Genomic DNA, 23,493 nt, shown 5'->3' on the forward strand with positions numbered 1-23,493 from the left:
ACTGGCTATGCTGGCTAAGGCTAATGGGAGTTCCCATTCCCTACCTTTATGGTCAATGGCGGTCGCATCTGCCTAGCAGTAGGGCCAGAGCCTACAACTTTGATAGCTGACATCTCTGACCATCTTCTCCATTTCCCCGCAGATGTGCAACCTGTTGCAATTTTTCTGTGACCGGGAGCTGCAACACCGGGTGGAAGCCATCATTGCATTCTCAGAGCGCTATGTGGACAACCTGCAGATCAACCAGCGCCAGCGCTACAACACACTGATGCAGGACTTTGCGATGTCGGCCGCTGAGACGGCTCGGCGCACCAGGGAGTTCCGCTCCCCACCACAGGAGCAGGTATAGGATGCAGCACAGGGGACAAAAGGAAGGGGTGCAAGGAAGGAGTACTGGTGGTTTGGGAAAAGAAGAAATTATTTTCTCGCCAAAGTACAAAGTGGGGTCATTGCCTTGCCTGTGCCTTGCCTTTACAATAGATTAATATGCTGCTCAATTTCAAGAATGGGGCTGATGAGGAGGAGTGCCCAGTGCCAGACGAGATCCGTGATGAGTTGCTGGAGTTTCACACTGACTTGTTGGCTCACTGTGGTATGGAGCATCTTCACATTGCATGTTCTAAGGGCTGGTCTGCACATTGCAGAGCATAAGTTGGTGGGCCAGATGGCCAAGGAAGGTAAATGTCTGGCTTTCTAGGTTTGGTCAGACTGGTAATATGATATATATTACAATCCAACTCCATATCCACAATTTTTTTATCCATGGATTCAAGCACCTGTGGTTTGAAAATATTCCAAAAGAGTATACGGTACATTCCAAAAAAACAAGCCTTGATTTTGCCACTGTTTTTAATGGGACTTGAGCATCTATGGATTTTGGCATCTTCCTGGGGTCCTGGAATCAATGGATACCAGAAGCACACGGTATATAGACTGGAGTCCCCCTCACTCCTCACTACTGGCTGTGCTGCTAAGGCTAATGGGAGTTGCTGTTCCCTACCCTTGTGGTTGATGGAGGTGGCAGAATCCTTCAGACTGTAGAATGGATTTGCTTTATATTCTTCTTCTTTGGCATAACTGAGTGTGCTTCTGCTAATCAACAAGGGGGCATGTAGGTAGACAGAGTAGGAATCTTCCACCCTGCTCCCTCTGCTGTTTTTTGGCTTTTTCACATGCAAACCACCCCTTTCTAAGCTTACATCTGCAACTGAGAGGACTAGAGACTTGCTTTAATTTTTCAAAGTTGTTTTAAAAGTTGCTCCAGGTGCCAAATGTTACACTTGGATGTTATGTGGTCTGCATAATATGTCCTCAAAACACTAGATCTAGCAGTGTGGTATCTCCCATTTTTTTAACCGCAAACCTGTTTGCTTTGCACATTGCCTGACAGGTATCCAGGCGCAGGGTGAGGAAGAAGAGGAGGAAGAAGACACATCCTTCCGACGGCGGTTGATGAGCTTAGTGGATAAGGTGGTGAGCTTCCGTAAGAAGAAGGAGGAACAGGAAGAGGAACAGCCTGCAGAAGAGGAGCCTAAACCTAGTAGGTGCAACAGAGGAGCTGTGTGGGCAAGGGAACATTTAAGGGGCTTCTGTGCTGGGAGTCACAGCCATGGGTAGGCAGCCACCCAAGGTATTTTATCCTGTACAATCTTGGTTGAAGTGGGCAAAGTGTATGTAGCCCTTTGGACCCCTACATTCAGCCCCTAAAGTTCCCCAGAAGTGCTCCAAAGCCCCCAGTTGTTGTTGTTTTTTGCCTCCAAGTCATTTCCAATTTATGGTGACCCCACAGCCCTCTGATCCCCCAAAAAACCATTCCTATTTTCTCTTTGCTTCTGTAAGTATAGCTTGTTTGTAAATCCCATTCTCCCTTTCCCCAACCACATAGGCACTCTGCAGGAGTTGATCTCACACACTATGGTCCATTGGGCCCAAGAGTCCTTCATTCAGAGCCCGGAGCTGGTGCGGGTCATGTTCAGCCTTCTTCATCGGCAGTACGACGGCCTTGGGGAGTTAATTCGTGCCATGCCCAAGGCCTACACCATTAACGCCAACTCTGTAGAGGATACTATGAGCCTGTTGGAGTGCCTGGGCCAGATCCGTTCACTGCTCATTGTCCAGATGGGGCCGGAGGAGGAGAACCTGATGATTCAGAGCATTGGGTATGTTCTTCCATTCAACAGGACTTTCCAACTCGCTTGTCCTCCCTCCTTGAACTAAGGTTTCCTTATTCACCTCCCTCTACATCTCAAACACATCTGTTCTTATTACTTAACTATGCCCTATAACAAGGGCTCCTTATTGGCTAGAGAACAACTGTCTTCCAATTGCTAATGCCCTTGCCTTGTGCTCAGCCCTTTACCTTTTCTTTGCTTCAATATTCCTGCCCTTGAGGTCTCCTTGACAATGTGTATGCCATAATTTTCCTTCAAGGAGCTCAGAATCACTTCCATATTAGTGCCAGGCACTGGCCAAGCTGAGACCTGATTAACTGTAACCTTGTAAGAGAGTCAGTCTTCAGTCTTCAATTTTAGCCACTTCTCTGCTCCAACAACTGGTGCAACTCTACACAAGTCCAGAATTAATTACCTACAAGTTTCATCATTTGAACTACATTGGAGTTTTTCCTCATATTTATCTCCTTCCTTTTGAACTGAGTATTCATCTTTGTCAATTAGCACTTCTTAAACTTTAATTGCTGTCTTAAAGGTTTTGCGATTCATGTTATTTGACTCAATTATTCACCTAAATGTTTCTCTTTGGCAGCAACATTATGAACAATAAGGTCTTCTACCAGCATCCCAACCTGATGAGGGCCCTAGGCATGCATGAAACTGTCATGGAGGTGATGGTGAATGTATTGGGAGGAGGAGATTCAAAGGTAAGCATGCTTGGCCTTCTGTCCGCAAAGGTCCATGGTCCTGTCTGTTAATTGGACATGTACAGACCCTGCTCCATCAAGACTAAGATGTGCTCTATAGTGCACAAAGTGAGATGGTGGCAAACTGCATTGGTTTGAGTTTTTAGGTGGGCATATGTCACATTTTAAAATGTTCCCCCACTTTAAAAAACGTTAATGTGAAGTTATTATAACAGAGGTTTTGGTTTAGCCTGCTCCTTACAGTGCTTGCAGAAGTTTAAAAGCATGAGAGGCATTCAGAACTCTGGTCCCCACTTGCAGTCGGAGGTGATTCACTTCATCACCTCATTTTGTTGCTGTCTAAACCTGTACATCAAATACAGTTATACCTCAGTTTAAAAAGTAGATGTGTTCCTGGTCATTGCTGCTTTAACAGAAATTTTTGTATCAGAGGCAGAAATAACATAGAAAGAATAGGGATATTTTCTTGTACCACAAAAGAAAAGAAACTCTGTTGTCTCTGAGCAGGAGATCCGGTTCCCCAAGATGGTGACCAACTGTTGCCGCTTCCTGTGCTACTTTTGCCGTATCAGCCGCCAGAACCAGCGCTCCATGTTTGACCACTTGAGCTATTTGCTGGAGAACAGCGGCATTGGGTTGGGTAAGCAATGTGCTTATGGAAAAGTCTGAGATAAAATGGGATGGGTGGACAACAAGAAATGTCTGCTCTGCAAAAGAGATCGGTACCCATAAATTGATGTACATTGCTCATGTGAGAAGTATTAGAAAGCGAAACCAAGCTGTGCCAACCCATAGCCTGAGAGGATTATAGTACCTTCTTTCTCTCCAAGGATTTGCAGGCAGTTTGGAAGAGTGATGGCTACTCACACAGTACTATTCCAATTTGTTTCTGGTACACAAGTTTGTCAGGTCTTCGGTAGTGTTTCCAAGACCCGCCAAACCTGTTTGGCAGATGTTGACAATGGGACACAAGAAATGTACATTATGGGCAAAGAAGGTGGATTTCATCCACATTTCAAAAATAATGGATGTAGAGGTTGTTCTCATACAAATGAAGTATGTTCCTCTGTTTTTATGAGTTGCTGTTGCCACAGTGAAAGGATAGATCTTGGTCGGCGTTCTGTTAAATTCTGAATTACAACTATTTAATACATGGATGGAAATTTTGAGATGTAGCCATTAAAAAGTATCTACACTGTAAGAAAACAGTGATTTTAAATCCAGCATTGCCAAATTAAAATGTTGATTTATTCAAATGTTGAAATATAATTTGGGCTCCCTCCCCCCCGTGGTATGTCAATCTCTGGGAGCAATGCTGAGGTTTTTGTTCCATGTGCTTCTTTGGTTGGAAGACTGCACTCTGGCCTTTGAACTTTCAGAGCTGCCTGCTTACCATTTGCCTTGCTCCCCTCTAGGCATGCGTGGATCCACTCCCTTGGATGTGGCTGCCGCTTCTGTCATTGATAACAATGAGCTGGCCCTGGCCCTGCAGGAACAAGACCTGGAGAAGGTAATATGAGTGGTTGACATGAGAGTATCAGAACATAGATATATAGGTGGAAAGGGGCCAGCCATAGGCATTTGGAAACACCTGATGAAACCATCTAAGTTTGCATCTCTCCCTTTTCTCTCCCCCTGCAGCCCTTGCAATTACTGTTCTCCCTTCCATTTTCCTTTGCTAGTTCTTGCTCTTCAGCAGCTGCTGTTGTTAAAACAGTGGTGCTTCAGTCTAGACAGTCATTTTGCCCATTGTGTTTCCCTAGCAACTGCATCCTGCCCTCTTCCTTTCCTTCCCATTCGAACATTGACAGGATCAATAAATGCTCTTTGCCACTTGATTTTCATAAATAAGGGTCTTGTTGGTCATGTTGCTACTGACTGTGATTACGGTTTGTCATTTACACCATACAGTTATGAGCATAACTCATCCTCCAGCCTGGAACAGTGGTTCTTAACTTTAACTCCTCCAGATGTTTTGGACTTCACCCCCCAAAAGCCCCAGCCAGCAAGGACAATAGTCAAGGATCATGGGGCGGATGTCCAAAACATTTGATGAACTAAATGCTGAGAATTGCTGATAAAAGGGAAATGATGGTAAATTAAAAGAGTTCTGCTTCCTTAGACAGGGATCTTGTGGGCAGGAATTGCCTAGAGCTGTGTTTTGTTTTGTTTTTTGCCTCCTTAGGTGGTGACATATCTGGCCGGAGCTGGCCTCCAGAGCTGCCCTATGCTGCTCTCCAAGGGTTATCCTGACATCGGGTGGAACCCGTGCGGAGGAGAACGTTATTTGGACTTCCTGCGCTTCACTGTCTTTGTCAACGGTAAGCTTAGCACCACACTGCCCTGAACGCATCAACCATTCCCTAGTCATCCATGTTTCTTCTTTTGCTTTCCAGATGATCACTTTGACTTCTTAATCCATCTTTCCTTTCTCACCACAGGGGAAAGCGTGGAAGAGAATGCCAATGTGGTTGTGCGCCTGTTAATCCGACGCCCTGAGTGCTTTGGCCCAGCCCTAAGAGGTGAAGGTGGCAATGGCTTGTTAGCAGCCATAGAGGAAGCCATCCAGATCTCCCAGGATCCAGCCCGCGATGGGCCCACTGTCAAAAAGGATCGCCGTCGGGAGCTGTGCGTAAAGGGAACACGTGGGCAGTGTGCAAGGAGGGAAAGCCCTTTGTATGGGGCAAGATGTGGAGTTAATGTATGAAACATCCCATAGAGATTAGACCTCCAGCTTCAAGCTAGACAGTGCTGAAGCTAGCTTCTGTTAAATTGTGATGGATAGCTGTGAGGACAGAAAAGAGTTGAGTCCCAGGGAACAAGAGGAACATCAGAACCCTTTCTTTTCCATTAGACTAGTGACATGGAAGCTTTTATAGCTTGTAGAAAGGTCAGGGAGTACTTCATGACTTGCTTCAGTTTACCACTGTTATTAGGAGGACACCTTGATCTTTTGACTGCAGTTCTCTTCTTTACCTTTGGATCACAAGAAAAACACCTGCTTGATCTCCCCAGGTTCCCTCACCCCAGAGCTTGCAAAAGTTATGCTTTGGGAATTACAGCTCATAGAAGCCCCCAGGCGGCATGGCTGCGGGAATCTAGGAACTGTAGTCCCTAAAAATAACTTTTTGAAATAACTTTTCACCTTCCCACCAAATGCTCATTCACATGTACACTACATTTTCACATACACTTCCTGACACAAGTTCCTTTTCCCTGCTCCCCCCTTTGTATGCAAGGATAGGACCTCACTATTTTACCCTTTCCCTCTTCTCCTTCCCTTTGCTGCATGGATGGCTGATGCTCCCTTCCCCTCCTTCTTTCTCTCTCTCTCTCTCTTTTTCTCTCCCAGGTTTGGGGGAGAAGACACTCATGAGGAGAACCGGGTTCATTTGGGCAATGCAGTCATGTCCTTCTATGCTGCACTCATCGATTTGCTGGGGCGTTGTGCCCCTGAAATGCATGTAAGCACCACTCCACTCCCTTCACTGTCTCAGGGTTGTTTTTTTTAAAAGAAAAGGAATGTATATTTCCCCAATCCACGCATGATTTTTGGCATTTGGTGCATCTCACCCAGCACTGGTACCACCCATCTTTCAGAGCAGTCCTTGGCTGGCTCTCACTTTTATTTGATTTTATCCCTAGCTGGCATTTGGGTGAGGTACCTTCCCAGATAGCTCATGTCTTGCACCTTGCCTCCTTTTGCACAGCTCATCCAGGCCGGGAAAGGTGAAGCGCTCAGGATCAGAGCCATCTTGCGCTCTTTGGTGCCCATCGAAGACCTCGTCGGAGTCATTAGTCTTCCACTGCAGATCCCTTCATTTGGCAAAGGTATGGAAACTGGATGAGGCAAAGTTTAATGCTAAGGCATTCCATTTCCTAACCTGAGAACCTTCTGGATCTCAGTTAATTGGGGCATTCCTCTGCTTTCCTGCTCCTTCCTCTGCTGTACCTCCTCCCTCCCAGCTTGGTTCTGGAAACCTGGCCTGCTCCCTCTCTAGTTTCCCTTTGCCTACCTTAGATGGCAGTGTTGTTGAGCCCAAGATGTCAGCCAGCTTCGTGCCTGACCACAAGGCTCCCATGGTGTTGTTCCTGGACCGGGTCTATGGCATTGACAACCAGGACTTCCTTCTCCATGTGTTGGAAGTGGGCTTCTTGCCTGACATGAGAGCCGCCGCCTCATTGGACACAGTGAGTGATGGGCATGGTGAAAAGGGGGGTGCACCTGATTTCCCTGGTCCTAACTGCTAAATTCTATGGAATTATCTTTCCTTGTCAAATATTTTATTTATTAAATTAATTTATCTGTCAGAAGCCAGTGGAAGAAGAAAATCATGTCTCCAAGGAAATTTTTAAGGTTCATGTATGTAAGGTTCATGAATGGAGTCCGATAGTTGATTGAACTCGGCTGTTTATTTAACAGAGCAGTGATGCGTCGATTGACTTGGTAGCCTAGGGTTCTACACCAAAAAAGCAATTACAACAACTTTATATAGAATTATTACAAAAACAGGCTGTGACATGCATACAAATTCACCAATAAGGACTAAACGCTGTTGCCAAACTATGTACGTCACACTTCTTTTTCTGATGTTCTGTTTTCATATTAGCAGAATATGTCAAGCTGGAGCATGGCTCAGAATGTTTTTTGCATATTTAACATGACAATAACATTTCTATACCGCTTCATAATGAACTAAGCAGCCTCTAAGCAGTTTACAACATAAGCCAGTTGCTCCCAACAAGCTGGGTACTCATTTTACCAACCTACGAAAGGATGGAAAGCTGAGTCAACCTTGGAACCCTGGGATCAAACTCACAGCCTTGTGGTTGCAGTGGAGAAGAGATGTTGCAGTATCCAGGAACATATCAGTGCTTATAGGATGCCAAGCTGTGTCTGAGAATACCTGCATCTGTATATGTTGGAGACATGGAATATCTCATGGTTCATCTTCTCTGAAATCTTGCTGTCCATTCCTTTCTCCTACTGCAGGCTGCCTTCAGTACCACTGAGATGGCGCTGGCCTTGAACCGCTATCTCTGTTCAGCCGTGTTGCCGCTCATCACCAAGTGTGCTCCGCTTTTTGCTGGCACTGAGCACCGGGCCATCATGGTGGACTCCATGCTTCATACCATCTACCGTCTCTCGCGTGGACGCTCCCTCACCAAGGCTCAGCGTGATGTCATTGAAGAGTGCCTCATGGCGCTGTGCAGGTATGGAGGAGGACTGCAAATGCGGAGATGGAGTAGGCTGGGGAAATAGCATCTACAGGCAGCATGTGGCCCCTGAAGCCTTTTGAGGTCCCCAGCCACCACAGTTTAAAAGCAAAACAGGAGCAGTTTTCAAGTGATTTTCACACAAAAATCAATCACATGGGAACCCAACCAAACACATGAAAACAGCCACTACCTTCACCCGCCATCCACTTCTACCATCACCGCCTCTGTTTTAGTCTTTCTCAAAATGGCCCCCAGAAGTGATGTGATGCCTCTTCCAGTCACAATCATAATTCCCATCCTCCTTCTTACCTCTCCTTTGCAGTGTATTCTGCCTCCAAATGCAACCTGTAAGCAGCTGAAAGAAAGGGGGATTTCTAGGGACGGTAGGTTCTTCCTTTCTGCCATGCCTTCCTGGGCTCTTATGTTCAATTTCTTGTTCACTTTCCTTCTAGGTACATCCGGCCCTCCATGCTTCAACACCTCTTGCGCCGGTTGGTCTTTGATGTGCCCATCCTGAATGAGTTTGCCAAGATGTCCCTGAAGGTGAGCTATATGTGTTTGTATTTAACACAGATGGAGGTATTTTATCATGTGGAATGTGCTAGATTGTGTAGACCAGACACTGGAAGAAATTACATTTTTTGGACTAGAATGCCCAGAATTGCCACTGGCCATGATGTCTAGAGGATACTGGGAGTTACGGTAAAAAATTAGCATTCCCAAGGATGTCAGAACGGTGTTCTTTCCAGTGTGTCTCTCTTTCTCCCTGCTACAGCTAGTCTTCTGGCTAGCTAATCTCTCCTCTTCCTTCTTCTTGCCCAGCTACTGACCAACCATTATGAACGCTGCTGGAAGTATTACTGCCTTCCTACCGGCTGGGCCAACTATGGGGTCAGCTCAGAAGAGGAGCTTCACCTGACCAGGAAACTCTTCTGGGGTATCTTTGAGTCCTTGTCCCATAAGGTAAGCAGCGTATCTTTTTTTACTCCCAAGCAGGTCAGTTGGGATCAGCTAGGAATAGGATGGTTACATTCCAGAAAGATGATGGGCTCTGGAAGTTGGGTTCCTTTTGTAGTGTTTAATCATTGGGAGAAGGAGACCTTCAAGATGACTAGACCACAAGCCTTCAGATGCCTAAGCTGGCCTCCAGGCATTGGCTTCTCCTGGTTTTTCTTGGCTACAGGTGCCCAAGGTTATGGATGGAAATGTGAATTGTGGGGGGGAAATGGCTAGATAGATCATCATTTGGGGATTGCAATAGAGCTATTTTGCCTCACTGAGTTTCTTTTCTAACCCCCACTCCCTCCCACTTTTCTCTATCGTGGTGCCCAGAAATTTGACTCTGACCTATACAAGCTCGCCATGCCCTGCCTATGTGCCATTGCAGGGGCCATCCCACCTGACTACGTGGATGCTAGCTACTCCTCCAAAACTGAGAAGAAGGCTTCTGTGGATGCTGAGGGCAACTTTGACCCCAAACCTGTGGAGACACTCAAGTGAGTGATGTTTGTGGTAGGAGACAGCTCTTCAAGTCCAAACATCCATGTACGTGGAAATCATAAATAAAAACAGGTCTTGGATTCTAGAGTGAAGGGGACATAATTCCTTTTACACACACACACACACACACACACAGTGAGAGAGAGAGAGAGAGAGAGAAATTTGTCTCTGCCAGAGTAATCCCAATGATGGAGGAGAACAGAGTACTTTTGAGACAGGATCAATATAATATGGCACATATTAATTATCTATAGAAAATACGTGGGGCTACAAGCTTCCTTTAATAAAGAGGGCATGCGTATGCTTATATATACCAAGTACAATGCAATGTGGAAATGTATATACAGGTTTGCCAGAATGCCTGTTAATCCCTCCTTACCCCAGTTCTGACACCATTCTGAGGGGTCTGCTCCTACTCTTTTCCCAATTGTAGATTCGTGCCATCAAGTTTCCAAACTGCTGTTGCAAATATGTCTAGATATCACCCTATTGCATACTGGAATTCCTGGTACTTTGCAATGATCAGTGCCAACATTTTACAGCCTAGTGTTGTGGAGCTTAAATAAGAACTTGGCATCTCCTGTGGTCCTTACCAGTGCACCTGTCTTCCTATTAATGGACAACCTGTAAATACCTGGGATTTTTTCTCTCTCACACACAGTGTCATAATTCCAGAGAAACTGGACTCTTTCATCAACAAGTATGCTGAATACACTCATGAGAAATGGGCCTTTGATAAGGTAAGGGACCTCTCCTTCACCCTTCCTGGATTAATGTGTCAGGCCCATGTGATTCTCAAGTATTCCTTCACATAGACCAGCAGAGTCTATGCTAGCCTCTCCCAAGATGGTGACCATCAGGTGTATTGGGCTAAAACTGCCACGGTCCTACAGCCAACTGGAGGACAGTAGGTTGGGGGAGGCTATCATAGACTCTGCTTCTCACTTTGTCTTGTGAAGCAAAATACAACCCCTCTTGATCTCTTTTCAACTTGCAGATTCAGAATAACTGGTCTTTCGGAGAGGCTTACGATGAGGAGGCCAAGACAAGCCCCATGTTGCGTCCATATAAAACATTCTCAGAAAAGGTAATGCTCTCACTCTGATCTTCTCCCATAAAAGAAGAGAAATATAGCATGCCTCCCAACTCTGTTTAGGACTAAAACCCATGCATTATACAAACTTGAAATCTAACAGATTTTCATAACTCAAAAATCCTGTATTTCGGAGCATTTCTAATTGACATTTATATTTTAAATCGGGATTTTGACGTTCTCCATCCAACAAAATCTTCAGTCTCATTGAAAAATAGTTTAAGGCAATGCTATTAAAATTATTCATCTCCTTAGTATTGAATATTTTATATAATTTCTCCCTTAAGATGGTTCAGGATTTGGAGTGCTATGATAGCTTCAAATGGGAAGATACTTACTGGGTCTCTTGTTTACACTCATATTAGAGATTGCAGATTATTAGTCCTATTAGAGATATTCCCCAGCCCTTCAAAAATAATTAAAAAATAATTGTACTTTTAGATTGTGCTCAGTAGTTTATTGGTGCATCTCACCCAAGTGCTCTCCTCCTGTTGAGTTGGACTGGACCATAATTCTTGAATCGCAGGAGAATGTATCGTACCCTGAGTCCTTTACCTTAGGCCCTGGTCATCATTCAGATCCCTATTTTCCCTTTGTAGGATAAGGAAATTTACCGGTGGCCCATCAAGGAGTCTTTGAAGGCCATGATAGCTTGGGAGTGGACCATTGAGAAAGCCCGGGAGGGTGAAGAGGAGAAGAGTGAGAAGAAAAAGACCCGCAAGATCTCACAGACCCAGGTTTGTCTTACTCCAGCCTTAGGAGAACAAGGAAAATTTGAAGTGGAAACTGCTGGTTGCAGGTCCCAGTAGGTGGCTTCATTTTAATCCAAAGCAGCTTTAGAGGCTGTGATTTGGAGAGGTTGCCTCTTTTCTGCTACCCGTCTTTCCATTGTTTTCCTACTCTCTGTCTGTACCAAAGGTTCCAGGTGCATCATTTTCCTAGCAAGATCATACCTTGCGAAACTGCAAAGGGAACTTGTGGGAAGGGCAGTTTTGCTTGGAAAACCATGCAGCGAGATGTTTTCTGTATAAAGATGTCAGGGAGGGTTGAGAAGGTAGAAATTGTGGATTCTAGATTACCTCAAACTGGCCTCCTCCACAACTTGATAAAATTTCCATCATCTCCATCCAGAATGCCCTTTGTCTGTGCTGACTAGTGATCATGAAAGTTGTAGTCAAACACAACTGGAGGTGCAAGGCTGGGAACACTGCTCCGTGCAGCTTTTTTCCTAGCGCAGTGTGTAGAAAAGAATGATGTCTGGCAAGTTAAGAGTATGGATACAATAAGACAAGATGTGGCTTCTTCACCAGCCTCTGATGATTCAGGTGCGTTGAAAGTAAGGGCACTGAGAATTAGGGCTCATAGGTCCTGTCCCCAGTTCCTGGTGAAGAGTGACCTCTAGCAAACTTGACCTGGAGCATAGGCAAAAGAAGCATTGTGGCAAGTATAGAAACCAGTAAATGCCAACAGTCTCTCTCCTTATATTCTCTTGTAGACATATGATCCTAGCCATGGCTACAATCCTCAGCCTATAGATCTGTCTGGAGTTACTCTTTCCAGGGAATTGCAGGTGAGTAAACAGCAAAGCTGAACATAAGGGGTCTGATTGTAACAAACTGTTCTCCTAAAATTAGAAAACAAAAATGCTGAAATCAGAACAAATTATCCAAATACAGAACATGTGTTTTGTAAAAGCAGACAGAGAAAAAGTACTGTTAAGCTTTAGTTCTTCAGTTGTGTGAAATTTGTGAAAGAGGTACTCTATGAGAAGGTGGGATTTGGTTGAAGTGGAATGAGGGTAGTAAATGTGACATACTGTGCGAGGGGCACAATTCCTACTTTAGGTTCTCTACTGATTTTAATTTGGGCTTTTACACAGAGCCCACCTTGTTTCAAATGCTGCCAGCTTAATTTCACGGTTGTTTGTTCCCATGGCTGTGAGAGCTAGACATTTGTCTGGCCTTTTTTGCCTTACAATTTTCATGCATAGTGTAGTGGTTTGAGCATTGAACGGTGACTCTGTAGACCAGGGTTCGAATCCCTGTTCAGCCATGAAAACCTGCTGGGTGACTTTTTTGAGTAAGTTACCCTCTCTCAGCCTCAGAGGAAGGCAAACTCAAGCCCCCTCTGAACAAATCATGCCAAGAAAACGGTGTGATAATGTCGCCATAAATCAGAAATGACTTGAAGGCATGCAACAACAATGCAGCTAAGTCATTTTCAGCTTGATACTATAGTGTACCTTCAAACCCAGGTTCTACAACTTTTGACCATTATCGACCCCTCTATTGTCGGTCTTTCTCCACAGGCCATGGCAGAGCAGCTGGCTGAGAATTACCACAACACCTGGGGACGCAAGAAGAAAGTAGAGCTAGAAGCCAAAGGTGAGTTTGTGCATCTTTCTTTACCTCTCATTGTACGTTTATGGCATTCTCCCTTTTGCACCATCTCATTCCATGCTTTCTCTCTTTGTTCCTTGAAGGTGGAGGCACCCATCCTCTTCTGGTGCCTTATGATACATTAACAGCAAAGGAGAAAGCCCGGGACCGAGAAAAGGCCCAAGAGTTGCTCAGATTCTTGCAGCTTAATGGTTATGCAGTGACAAGGTGAGCCTGGATGAAACAGGAGGATGCACAGAGGACAGTGTAGTTGTACTGTTGGGCAAGACTTATCTAACCCTTGTCAACCACATCCACATATACAACTCAACTAGTAGGGCATACAGGTTATACATATAGACCGGTGGCAGTTTTCAGGGATAGGGGGATGCGTTGGCTCCCAGGGGAGCTTGGAGGGCCACTTCTCACTGCCTGGTTATACCCTATTTTACTACATCCGTATGCTGTTATTTCTTACAGGGGTTTGAAGGACATGGAGCTGGACACATCATCCATTGAGAAACGCTTTGCCTATGGTTTCCTGCAACAGCTGTTGAAATGGATGGACATCTCTCAGGAGTTCATTGCCCATCTGGGTAAAGGAGCTGTTCTTTTTCCCTCCCTTCAGGTGTTTGGAAACCTGTGGGGAGCTACACATGCAGCCCTATAGCTCCTTCCCCCTTGGACCTGATGTGAGGATTTGTAGCAGAGATTTGGAATTAAGGCCCCTTCTTTTGGCTTATACCACTTGGGTGGGGAATAGAGTCTAGTAGTAGCTAGAACACTAGTGTTTCTGGGAAAGTTTAATGGTCAAAGCAGGTGGTAGAGCAGGGAGCAGGACTCCTGGGTTCCACTGGCAAATGTAATTGGAAGTTTCAGTTCATTCTCTTTTGTTCCCTGGGCAAAGCTTAAACTTTTCCCTTCTCAAGTGCCCAGGCAGTACAACCTGGGTAAAAGGAAGGACATATAACTGTGTTATTAACCCCCATTTCCCATTTCTTGATGGTGCTCTTTGGGACTCTCTTCTACTTCAGAGGCTGTGGTGAGCAGCGGACGGGTAGAGAAATCCCCTCATGAGCAAGAGATCAAGTTCTTTGCCAAGGTCAGTTTCAGCTTCCATTTTTCTTTCTCAGTTTCTTTTTTCTTAGCACATACTTAGCACAACATTAGCATAAAAAAGAAGTCAAGTATAGCTTCTGGAAGATTACCTTTCAGTTTAGATTCTCCCGTATCCCAAGGAATCAAAGCGAATTCTCTCTCCATTTTTAGATCCTTTTGCCACTGATCAATCAATACTTCACCAACCACTGCCTCTACTTCTTGTCCACACCAGCCAAAGTGCTAGGCAGTGGGGGCCATGCTTCTAACAAGGAGAAGGAGATGATAACCAGGTGAGAACCAGGAGCTTCCCACAAAGAGCTGTGCACATACATCTTAGATGTATACCTTAAAAATACATGTTGCAAGAAAGAAATGGGAACAAATCTGTGTTTGCAAATATTTATTTTATTTGTTTGTTTCCAGGATTTATATCCTTTCTCCCACAGTGGAATTCAAGGTGTTTGTTGCACACAAATACACATTGGAGAACAAGAATGACTCGTGGCTCTATATATTCTCCCTGAATATCTGAATATTCTGTATTCAGGGACAAACTTGATTCCTTGCAAAATGCAAAATGCAAAATGTGAAAACATGTTGAGATCAGCTTTTTTTAACCAGTTTAAAATGTGGCAGGATTGGAGTATTTTGCTATTCAGACATGTAGATATTTGCAACTTTTGTGGTAGATGATATTGTGAGATGTATTATGGAAGGAAAAGACAAACCTGATGCATTAGTTCTAGGAGAAGAAGGGGAGAATGTTCAAGGCCTGCATGTGGAGCACGCTGTAATGCAGCCCTTGCTCCAATAAAGGCCTGGTTTTCATCCAGGTTTCCAGATGTTCCAAGCCCATTCTTGCACTCTGCACATCCTCTCTGGAAACCATTTCCACTTCACGTGGACTGCAATTTTTTCTTCTTATCCAAATGTATAGGTTTTTATGTATGTGAATGAAAGAAGATGCACTATGTCAACCTGGTACCCTCAAGATATATAGCTGGGGGCTTCTGGCAGTTGTACTCCAGCACATCTGAAGGGCACCAGATTGGGAAAGACTAGCATAACCCTTTTCTTTTCCAGTATCATTTCTGAGGCTCAGATGGCCTTTCCACCCAGCTCCTACCTAATCCCTTTGTCCCACAGTGTGTCCTCCTGCTTCCAGTGACATCTTTCATTCTCTCTCTGTGCCTTTCTTTTCTGTCCTTCAGCCTTTTCTGCAAATTGGCAGCCCTGGTCAGGCACCGCGTCTCTCTCTTTGGTAAGACGCACCTTCCCTCTGCTTCTGTTCTTGGTGTGTGCATGTCGGTTCCTTACCTCTTACTTTCTGCTCCCTGTCTCTGGCTTTCGGGGTGAAGCACCCTACAAGCCTTTTCTCCATCCTGCATCCCAACTCTGCCACCTTAGACATGGAGCTACCTGCTTCCCCTCTTTGCTGTCTTCTAGCCACCATACTGTATGCATCGTATCTTGTAACCTTATTCTGTGTTCCTTGACCTAGACTCTAAACCAAGGATGAGCAAAGTGTGGCCAGTGGGCCGCATGTGTCCCAGGGCCATTTTTGTGGCCTCTGGGGTTTCCAAGGGTATAAAGAAAAAGTCCTGCAATTTTATTTTTAAAAGCCAAACGTTTCCCTACAAAATGCTCTCCAGAGTCTTGGGGAGCATTTTCACCATATTTTGCCTGGCTGGGCCATTTTAGAGCCTGGGGAGGCTTTTTTTCAAAACCAGAAGTAATTTGGAAATAACTTTGGTCACTTCTTTTTAAAAACAATCTTTCCTGGGCCTAAATATATGGAGAAAATGCCCCACATCTCCAGAAAGCACTGGAAGATTTGGAGACAGATTTTAAAAAAGAAATTGCCAGTGGGTGCTATTGGGGTGTGTCCCTCCAGGTTCTCCTTGGGGTGCTAATGTTTCCCCCCTGGCATCCCATAGTTGCCCACTCCTGTTCTAAGCAAAGATTATCTATCTCTCTCCAGGCACAGATGCTGCTGCTGTGGTTAACTGCCTCCATATCCTTGCTCGCTCTTTGGATGCCAGGTGAGTAGATTTGCTCTTTTTGGCCCAAATAATCCCTCCTCACCCACAGAAGAGGAGAGCGAGACCATTGCCCAGTCCATCTCCTTGTTCAGGAGAGAACAGCCAAATTCTAATCAAAATCCAGGCTAAGGAAAGCTGAATACCAGTTTCCGTGGCTTTGTTAGGAAAGTTTTTAAAGTGAGAAGTTGGAAGTTAGTGGTGGAGCTGGTTAGTCAATTATATGAATGAAAATGGATATATCAAAGACCAAGGGAAATGTAGAATACTTGTGAAGCAAATGACAAGATGGCTATAATGTAGAGCTTTCTAACTGTCAGTTCCTCAGGGACTCCTTTACATTGGAGTCTAGGTAGTCCTAATCCCTGCTACCTGATCATTCCCATTTAGCCTGCCCTCAGGTTTACTCCCTGCCTCCTCTCTTTCTGGGCTCCATGTACCTCACTTTGTTAAACAGGCAGAAACCTGATCTGGACATCCTTCCTCTTTATCTCACCCATTAGGACAGTGATGAAATCAGGCCCTGAGATTGTGAAGGCTGGGCTGCGTTCTTTCTTTGAAGGTGCCTCAGATGACATTGAGAAGATGGTGGAGAATCTCAAGCTGGGCAAAGTGTCACAATCCCGCACCCAGGTCAAGGGTGTGGGCCAGAATATCACTTACACCACTGTGGCACTGCTGCCTGTCCTTACATCCATCTTTGAGCACATCGCCCAGCACCAGTTCGGGGATGATGTGATATGTAAGCATCCAAGAGGAAGGCTGGATTGGGTTGGGTCGGGTCTCAAGTTGTAGCTAGGCCTGATGTTGGATGATACTGGCAACCCAAGCAGGTTTGAAACTGTGCCACGGAGGTAAGGCCATGTTGTTTCAGAGCACTGGTTCTCAAACTTTAGTCTGTCAAGTGTTTTGGACTTCAGCACCCAGAAGCCACAGTCATCTTGGCCAACAGTCTGGAATTCTGGGAGCTGAAGTTCAAAGCAGCAATGCCAAATGCATACCACCTGAGGACTATGTAAAGGAGGAGGTGCATGCTTCTGGATGTGAACAGTGTCACCCTATCTTTTATAATAGAATTCAAAGCCATAGCTGTATTAGTCTAGAAAATCAGTATGCAAATGTATGCTACAAGATTCCTTCTTTTGTGTCCCAACAGTGGATGATGTCCAGGTCTCCTGCTACCGAACTCTGTGCAGTATCTATTCCCTTGGCACAACAAAAAATCCTTATGTGGAGAGGTGAGTACAAAGACATGGGGTGTTTAAAGCAAAAGAGTTGTGGAGTGGAAGGATGAGAGCTGTGCTATGAAGCTACCCTTGAAGTCAGAATGAATATAGACATAATATGGAAAAAGAGCTCACTGCATGTCCCCTAGCTATACAGTGAGCATTGCTTCACAACTGAAATGACAGGCATGAATGGTAACTCATTGAACACTGTAAGGATGTGTTCAATAGTATCAAATTAATATTCATGCATTTATCTAGAGATTGTGATACCTAGGTGCCATGTCAGCACAGCTCCTCTAGCATGCCAGGGTGGTCACCGCCTTGTATGTTTCGTCCACCTTCTTCAGGCAACGCCCGCAACTTGGGGAATGTTTGGCACGACTGGCAGCAGCGATGCCCGTGGCCTTCTTGGAGCCTCATATCAACGAATACAACCCCTTCTCCGTTTACACCACCAAATCACCCAGAGAGCGAGCCAGTGAGTGTGGGAAGAGGGGAGAGGATGAATGGGCCACAACCGCCTCCTTTGCTGTGAAGCTTCCTCCTTTTTTCTTGCATCCTTACTTGGACTCTTGGAAAGTGGACCCACTCAGAAGCAGAGCTTGGAAACTTGCTCTGAACATAAACATGATGTAATATTTTTGTCGATTTTTTGGCTATGGTCTTTGATTCCCACCTACCTCCTTACCCAAAATTTGAGATTTGCTTATTCCACAGAGGGTCAGAGATGGGAGTAGCAATGGGGAAGGAAAGATTAGACAGAAGGGGCAGGAGTTAAACGAAAACATGAAAAAGTCACCCTAGACACAAACATGAATCCTTTGATAATTATGTTTGATATTCATCGACAGTCACCCATCCAGATACTAATCAGGGTTGATCTTGCTTAGCTTTCAAGATCAGACAGCATCTGATGTCTTTAGGATACTGGGGGAACATTGCTTTAAGCTTGCCACTCCTTGACTCCAAAGCTAAATTTAATGTCTTCCCTTCCATCTCCCCAGTCTTGGGCCTACCAAACAGTGTGGAGGAGATGTGTCCAGATATCCCCGTCCTGGAGAGGCTCATGAAGGAAATCAGTGGGCTGGCTGAGTCTGGAGCCCGCTACACTGAGATGCCCCACGTGATTGAGATCACCTTGCCAATGCTCTGCAACTACTTACCTCGCTGGTGGGAGCGGGGCCCTGAAAACAACCCCCAGGGTCCCTGGTGCACTGATGTGACGTCTGACCAACTCAACACCTTGCTGGGCAACATCCTGAAGATCATTGTCAACAACCTGGGTATAGATGAAGCTTCCTGGATGAAGCGGTTGGCAGGTATGAAGGGTCCAAGATCGGGGTGAGTGTGCATTTGGAGGAGCTTCGTTCTTTGAAGGAAGAATCAGTTCCATCCTGTTAGTGACATACATGTGTGTAAGTTGCACTATGCATTCAAAGTGAAATAGTCCATTGTGCAGTGGACACATTTTGCAGAAGCAGAGTTTCACATACCACAACGTTGCATTGCACAGTGGCTCCAAGTCATTGTTATGTGTTGTGCGGTGTTGCTATACTGTGTAGAATTTGCATAGTGCTGACATGACACATCCCCATATGTGGATATTTACATTATGCTGAGGGGATGTGGGATCACAGCCCGCGTAGGCCTGGGAAGCCATTCCTGATTCCAAGGAATGAGCATCAGGGCCATAGGTGCCAAGAGTGGGGAATACATTTAGGTTTACCAATTTTGGCATTAGACACCCATGATTCCATGTAAACAACCTGTCTGGGAGTTCCTGATCGATGCCCAAGAGTCTGAGGAGTTGCAGGTTGGCAGTGGTGGAGGGAGAACTGATTTGTTTCTTGACTAAGAGCCTTTTCCTCTTAATCCTTTCCCATGCAGTCTTTGCACAGCCCATTGTCAGCAAAGCAAAACCAGAACTGCTTCGCTCCCACTTCATTCCCACCATGGAGAAACTGAAGAAGCGCTCAGGGAAGGTGGTAGCTGAGGAGGACCAGTTGCGCTTGGAAGCTAAGACAGAGTCTGAGGATGCTGAGCTACTCATTCGGGATGAGTTCTCGGTGCTTTGTCGGGACCTCTATGCCCTATACCCACTGCTCATCCGATATGTTGACAACAACAGGTACTGTAGGAGTGTGTGTATTTTTACACATGCATCTTTAATACATACTTGCAATTTAGTTATATGAAATAATATGTCTTATTCCTTACCACTAATGTATTACAAAGACCCTAGAACTGGGTTTCTCATATTTTTTTTAAGGAGGCAGTGCAAAGGCTTCTCACAACTCTTAACTGCTTATTTAGTAGTAGCTGCCAAAGTAGGCATTACTTTGTTTTGGAAGGATTTAAAGGGGATATCTGTGATGACCTGGTATACTAATAAGGTATGGCAAGTGGCTCTAACTTGGAATCATTTTGTTGAATATATGGGGGCGGGAAGCAGGAGTAATGTTGATTTTTCCAAAGGCATTCAAGTCTTTATGGCTAACTGTAACCCTTTTGACATCTTTTATTTTGTAATTATGGCTCTGTAACTTAGTTGAAAAGTAACTCTGTACTGCTATCAGGAGGAGATCAGGGATAAAAACAATTTTTTAAAATTAGTGTTAACATGTATTAATATACCCCAGAATATACTGACAGAGATTCTGGGAATAGTAGTGCACCAAAGTAACTTTTCCAGTCTATGGCCATGAAGTATTCCTATAGAAGAGTAGATATCTACTTACAGTCTCCCTTTGGATCTGCAGGGCCAATTGGTTGACGGAACCAAACTCGGATGCTGAGGAGCTGTTTCGGATGGTTGGGGAGGTGTTCATTTACTGGTCCAAGTCACACGTGAGTGAGCTTTTTGGTGGAGAGTGGCGGTTAGGTGGGTTCTGGTGAGGAAGCAAAGTATCTTGCAGGTTTGAACATGGAATCCCTTGAGGGGTTGCCCAGGAGTGTCATAAGAGATCCTGGGATCCACCTTTTTGGGGTTTTAGAGTGTGGTTGGCCATTGTCAGTCAGTCATTCTCTCTTCCTTGAATGAGTGATTTCTGAAGAATTGGAGCTTGCTAGGAAGGAGGACATCCTTCACTTACTTGAGGCTCCAAGAAGAGGTCAGAGTGCCTTGCCTTCTGTATAGATAAGGTGTATCTGGTTCCTCTCTAATGGGATCTGCCACTTTGCTGCCACACAGAATATAGCTGGAACTCACTCTGTTTTTTCCTTCCATCCTCCAGAACTTCAAAAGAGAAGAACAAAACTTCGTGGTGCAGAATGAAATCAACAACATGTCCTTCCTAACAGCTGATAGCAAGAGCAAAATGTCCAAGGTAAGAGGAGTGGCAGAGAGTGAGTGTGAACCCTCTTTAGCCAGGGATGGGTTGGGCAAAGGGCACACGTCTTCCTTGTCAGGAGCCAGAATATCCCTCCGAACTAAAAGAATCTTTGAACTGATAGCCACTAGGCTTGAGTTCTGCACCATGTTGGCCCTTGGGAACTGACACGGTACTGTGAGTAAGTGTATGGACTCAAGGGGTAGGAAGTCCTTAGTTCAAATCTCAGCACAAGTGGAAACCCTCAGGGTGCCCTTAGACAAGCCCTTGTTACTCAGTCTCCACTCTTCCTAATATCTAACATGACTCCACTCTTCCTAATATCTAACAGAACTACAGTAATACTGGCCTACCCTAAACAGTTGTATGGGTTACTTAGGTATTGTTTGTGAAGTGCTTTGTGTGAAAAAAATCCTATTGTATTTGCTAAGAACATTATTAGCACTGTCCCTTTTCTTCTGGGGTGGCTTTTCTGTCCCAAAGGTAGGCTAACATCCTTTTGAACCTTGGATTTCAACTAACCAACTGGGAATAGGACAGGCCTGCTCTTTGGACCATCCTTGGCTGTATTCCCCCATCCCACACGACATGTGCATAATTCTTTGTTTTTTAATCTCTTTGCAGCATTCAGAAATATTGGGCCAGGACTGGTGATGGTAGAGATGGAGGGAGTGGGGAGGGAATAATGGGATAAAGAAGCAAAGAGTGAGTTGGGGCAAAACTGCTTACTCTTCTTAATGCCAGCTGAAGAGGCTTCCAATGACTGCCTACGTGGGGTTTTTTTTTGTTAGTTGTTTTTTTTAACTCCTCTTACAAACAATGAGAACTAGAAACTTGGTTGTCTCCTTGGAGAGTATGGGAAGAACAAGATTCTGTGACAACTGGATTCCGATGTTCAAGCTTGGGCCTCTTTCTATGAGCAGCTTTTCTTTCTCTTCGTTGGTCAGATGGGAAGGGGGATAGAAGAAAGAAGTCAGTGGTAGGGATCTTTATACCATCTTCGATCCACCAAGTTCTGGGCAACAAGTTCTTTTTCTGCATCCATGCTGGGTTTGCAGCTCCATCTAACCTTCTGTTTCTCCTCTTCTGTCTTGTCTCCCTCTTCTCCCCTGCGCCATGTGTGAGTTTAGTCTGGAGAAGGCCAGGTTAGAGAAACAATGGCTGTTCCGCTGCCCCTTTTTTGTTGCTGTTCTTTGGACCACGTGGAGACAGCATGGCGCAGTGCGCATTTCTGCCACAACCCTCCCCTCTCTCCTTGCAGCAGAGCAATGGGAAACCTACAGGGGCTGGGGGAGAGGGAAGGGGATGTGGCTGCATGAACGATGGCGAGAGCGCAGTGGCTTTCCGCAGCTCTGGCAGCAACGCATCATGCATCCGATGGGTTGGCACCTATAAGCTATCAAGTGCCCCGTTGGCAGGGTTAATCTTCCATTATGCACCTAGGCAAGACTCCATGTTGTAGGTGGCAGCCTTGCTTTTTTGGAGTTACTCTGGCATGCCATGTCATGTCATACACCCGAGGTTGCCAGGTGTCCCTTATTATAAGGAATGTCCCCTATTTGAGGATTGGGTAGCTTGTCCCTCTTAGGGCTGTAGGTGTCCCTTATTATAATGGATATCCCTTATTTGAGGACTAGAAAGCTTGTCCCTATAGGGCTGGCAGGTATCCCTTTTTATAAGGGAAATCCCTTATTTGAAGGTCACAAAGCTTGTGCCTTGTAGGGCTGACAAGTGTCCTTTATTATAACAGATGTCTCTTATTTGACAGCTGGAAAACTTTTCTTTTTAGATACACTGAACAAGATACCTGAAAATCCCATATTTGGGGATGTGAGCCCTTCATAAAGCCAGAAATGTATCCCTTGTGAACTTTATGAACATGGATGATATGTTAATTTCACGAATGCATGGCCAGTTTAACGGAAATCAATACTTATCATTTGCTATTTAGGTGGAACACGACACTGTTAATGAATAGCTTCTTCCTGATTGTCAACCCTGCATATCATGAATTTTAATGGTCCCTTGTTGATATTTTGTAAACCTGGCAACACTACATTTCCCTTATCTGACTGGGCTGCCTTGAAAACCTAGATTTCTGGTGTCCCCTCCCTGAAAGCTGACCATTTTTGTTTGGTTTGTAAAATCCCATTCCTCCCACAGCATGCATTAGAGACCTCCTCCTTGTAATATGGACCCACCTTGTCTTCCTCTATTTGCCATCCCATTCCCTCCCCTTCCCTGCAGATCCCGGAGCCCCATAATCCAGCCATTGTGACATCTTTTGCCACCTACTGCCCTACCACCGTATGGGAGGGAGGGAAGAGGTGCCCGCGATGCCACATGTGGCCGATTATGTGCCTTGGCTACCAACGGCGCTGTGTGTCTCGTGTGCAGTTCTGTCGTAGAGGTTAGAAAGGCTCTTTTGCAAGGCTGACTGTAGGAGAGCCTAGGCAGTGCCGAACAGATAGTGTCTTGGTTGTGGTTTTATTGTTGTTTGTTTTTTATAGGGAGGAAATGGGGACAAGGGAGGGAAACTCCAATTTATGTCCATCCAAGTCTGTCCCTCCTGATGAGGTTTCATGTTTCATTCCCTTTCATGTGGCTGGAAGAATCCCAGGTGCCTGCTCACATAGGCATCGGAGAATGATGTTTGTGTCCAAGAAACCTGCAAACTGTTTTCTAGCCCTGCCTTCTCTGAGATTTCAGATAGACTCCAGGCATGT

General features: G+C 45.1%; 1 protein-coding gene across 12 annotated transcripts in view; it reads left to right on the forward strand.

Moving 5' to 3' along the window:
* LOC149304565 (ryanodine receptor 1-like) overlaps positions 1-23,493 on the forward strand; it is a 105,737-nt gene that overhangs the window by 46,825 nt on the left and 35,419 nt on the right. For all 12 annotated transcript variants that reach the window (XM_089479467.1, XM_089479474.1, XM_089479471.1 and 9 more), the window contains 34 exons: positions 143-343; positions 481-592; positions 1,391-1,540; positions 1,886-2,159; positions 2,764-2,878; positions 3,386-3,518; positions 4,294-4,388; positions 5,064-5,199; positions 5,320-5,506; positions 6,231-6,342; positions 6,589-6,709; positions 6,900-7,069; positions 7,872-8,092; positions 8,551-8,641; positions 8,921-9,061; positions 9,431-9,594; positions 10,260-10,338; positions 10,596-10,685; positions 11,291-11,428; positions 12,187-12,261; positions 13,000-13,075; positions 13,174-13,297; positions 13,550-13,665; positions 14,104-14,171; positions 14,339-14,460; positions 15,382-15,431; positions 16,152-16,212; positions 16,713-16,951; positions 17,366-17,447; positions 17,786-17,916; positions 18,443-18,757; positions 19,326-19,566; positions 20,198-20,285; positions 20,672-20,764. In XM_089479467.1, coding sequence (XP_089335593.1) covers positions 143-343; positions 481-592; positions 1,391-1,540; positions 1,886-2,159; positions 2,764-2,878; positions 3,386-3,518; positions 4,294-4,388; positions 5,064-5,199; positions 5,320-5,506; positions 6,231-6,342; positions 6,589-6,709; positions 6,900-7,069; positions 7,872-8,092; positions 8,551-8,641; positions 8,921-9,061; positions 9,431-9,594; positions 10,260-10,338; positions 10,596-10,685; positions 11,291-11,428; positions 12,187-12,261; positions 13,000-13,075; positions 13,174-13,297; positions 13,550-13,665; positions 14,104-14,171; positions 14,339-14,460; positions 15,382-15,431; positions 16,152-16,212; positions 16,713-16,951; positions 17,366-17,447; positions 17,786-17,916; positions 18,443-18,757; positions 19,326-19,566; positions 20,198-20,285; positions 20,672-20,764 — 4,611 coding nt within the window. The remainder of the gene's footprint in view (positions 1-142; positions 344-480; positions 593-1,390; positions 1,541-1,885; positions 2,160-2,763; positions 2,879-3,385; positions 3,519-4,293; positions 4,389-5,063; positions 5,200-5,319; positions 5,507-6,230; positions 6,343-6,588; positions 6,710-6,899; positions 7,070-7,871; positions 8,093-8,550; positions 8,642-8,920; positions 9,062-9,430; positions 9,595-10,259; positions 10,339-10,595; positions 10,686-11,290; positions 11,429-12,186; positions 12,262-12,999; positions 13,076-13,173; positions 13,298-13,549; positions 13,666-14,103; positions 14,172-14,338; positions 14,461-15,381; positions 15,432-16,151; positions 16,213-16,712; positions 16,952-17,365; positions 17,448-17,785; positions 17,917-18,442; positions 18,758-19,325; positions 19,567-20,197; positions 20,286-20,671; positions 20,765-23,493) is intronic.

This window comes from Sceloporus occidentalis, unplaced genomic scaffold (assembly GCF_023333645.1).
Source record: "Sceloporus occidentalis isolate IW3139 unplaced genomic scaffold, rSceOcc1.0.p SCAF_13, whole genome shotgun sequence".
Lineage (NCBI taxonomy): Eukaryota > Metazoa > Chordata > Lepidosauria > Squamata > Phrynosomatidae > Sceloporus > Sceloporus occidentalis.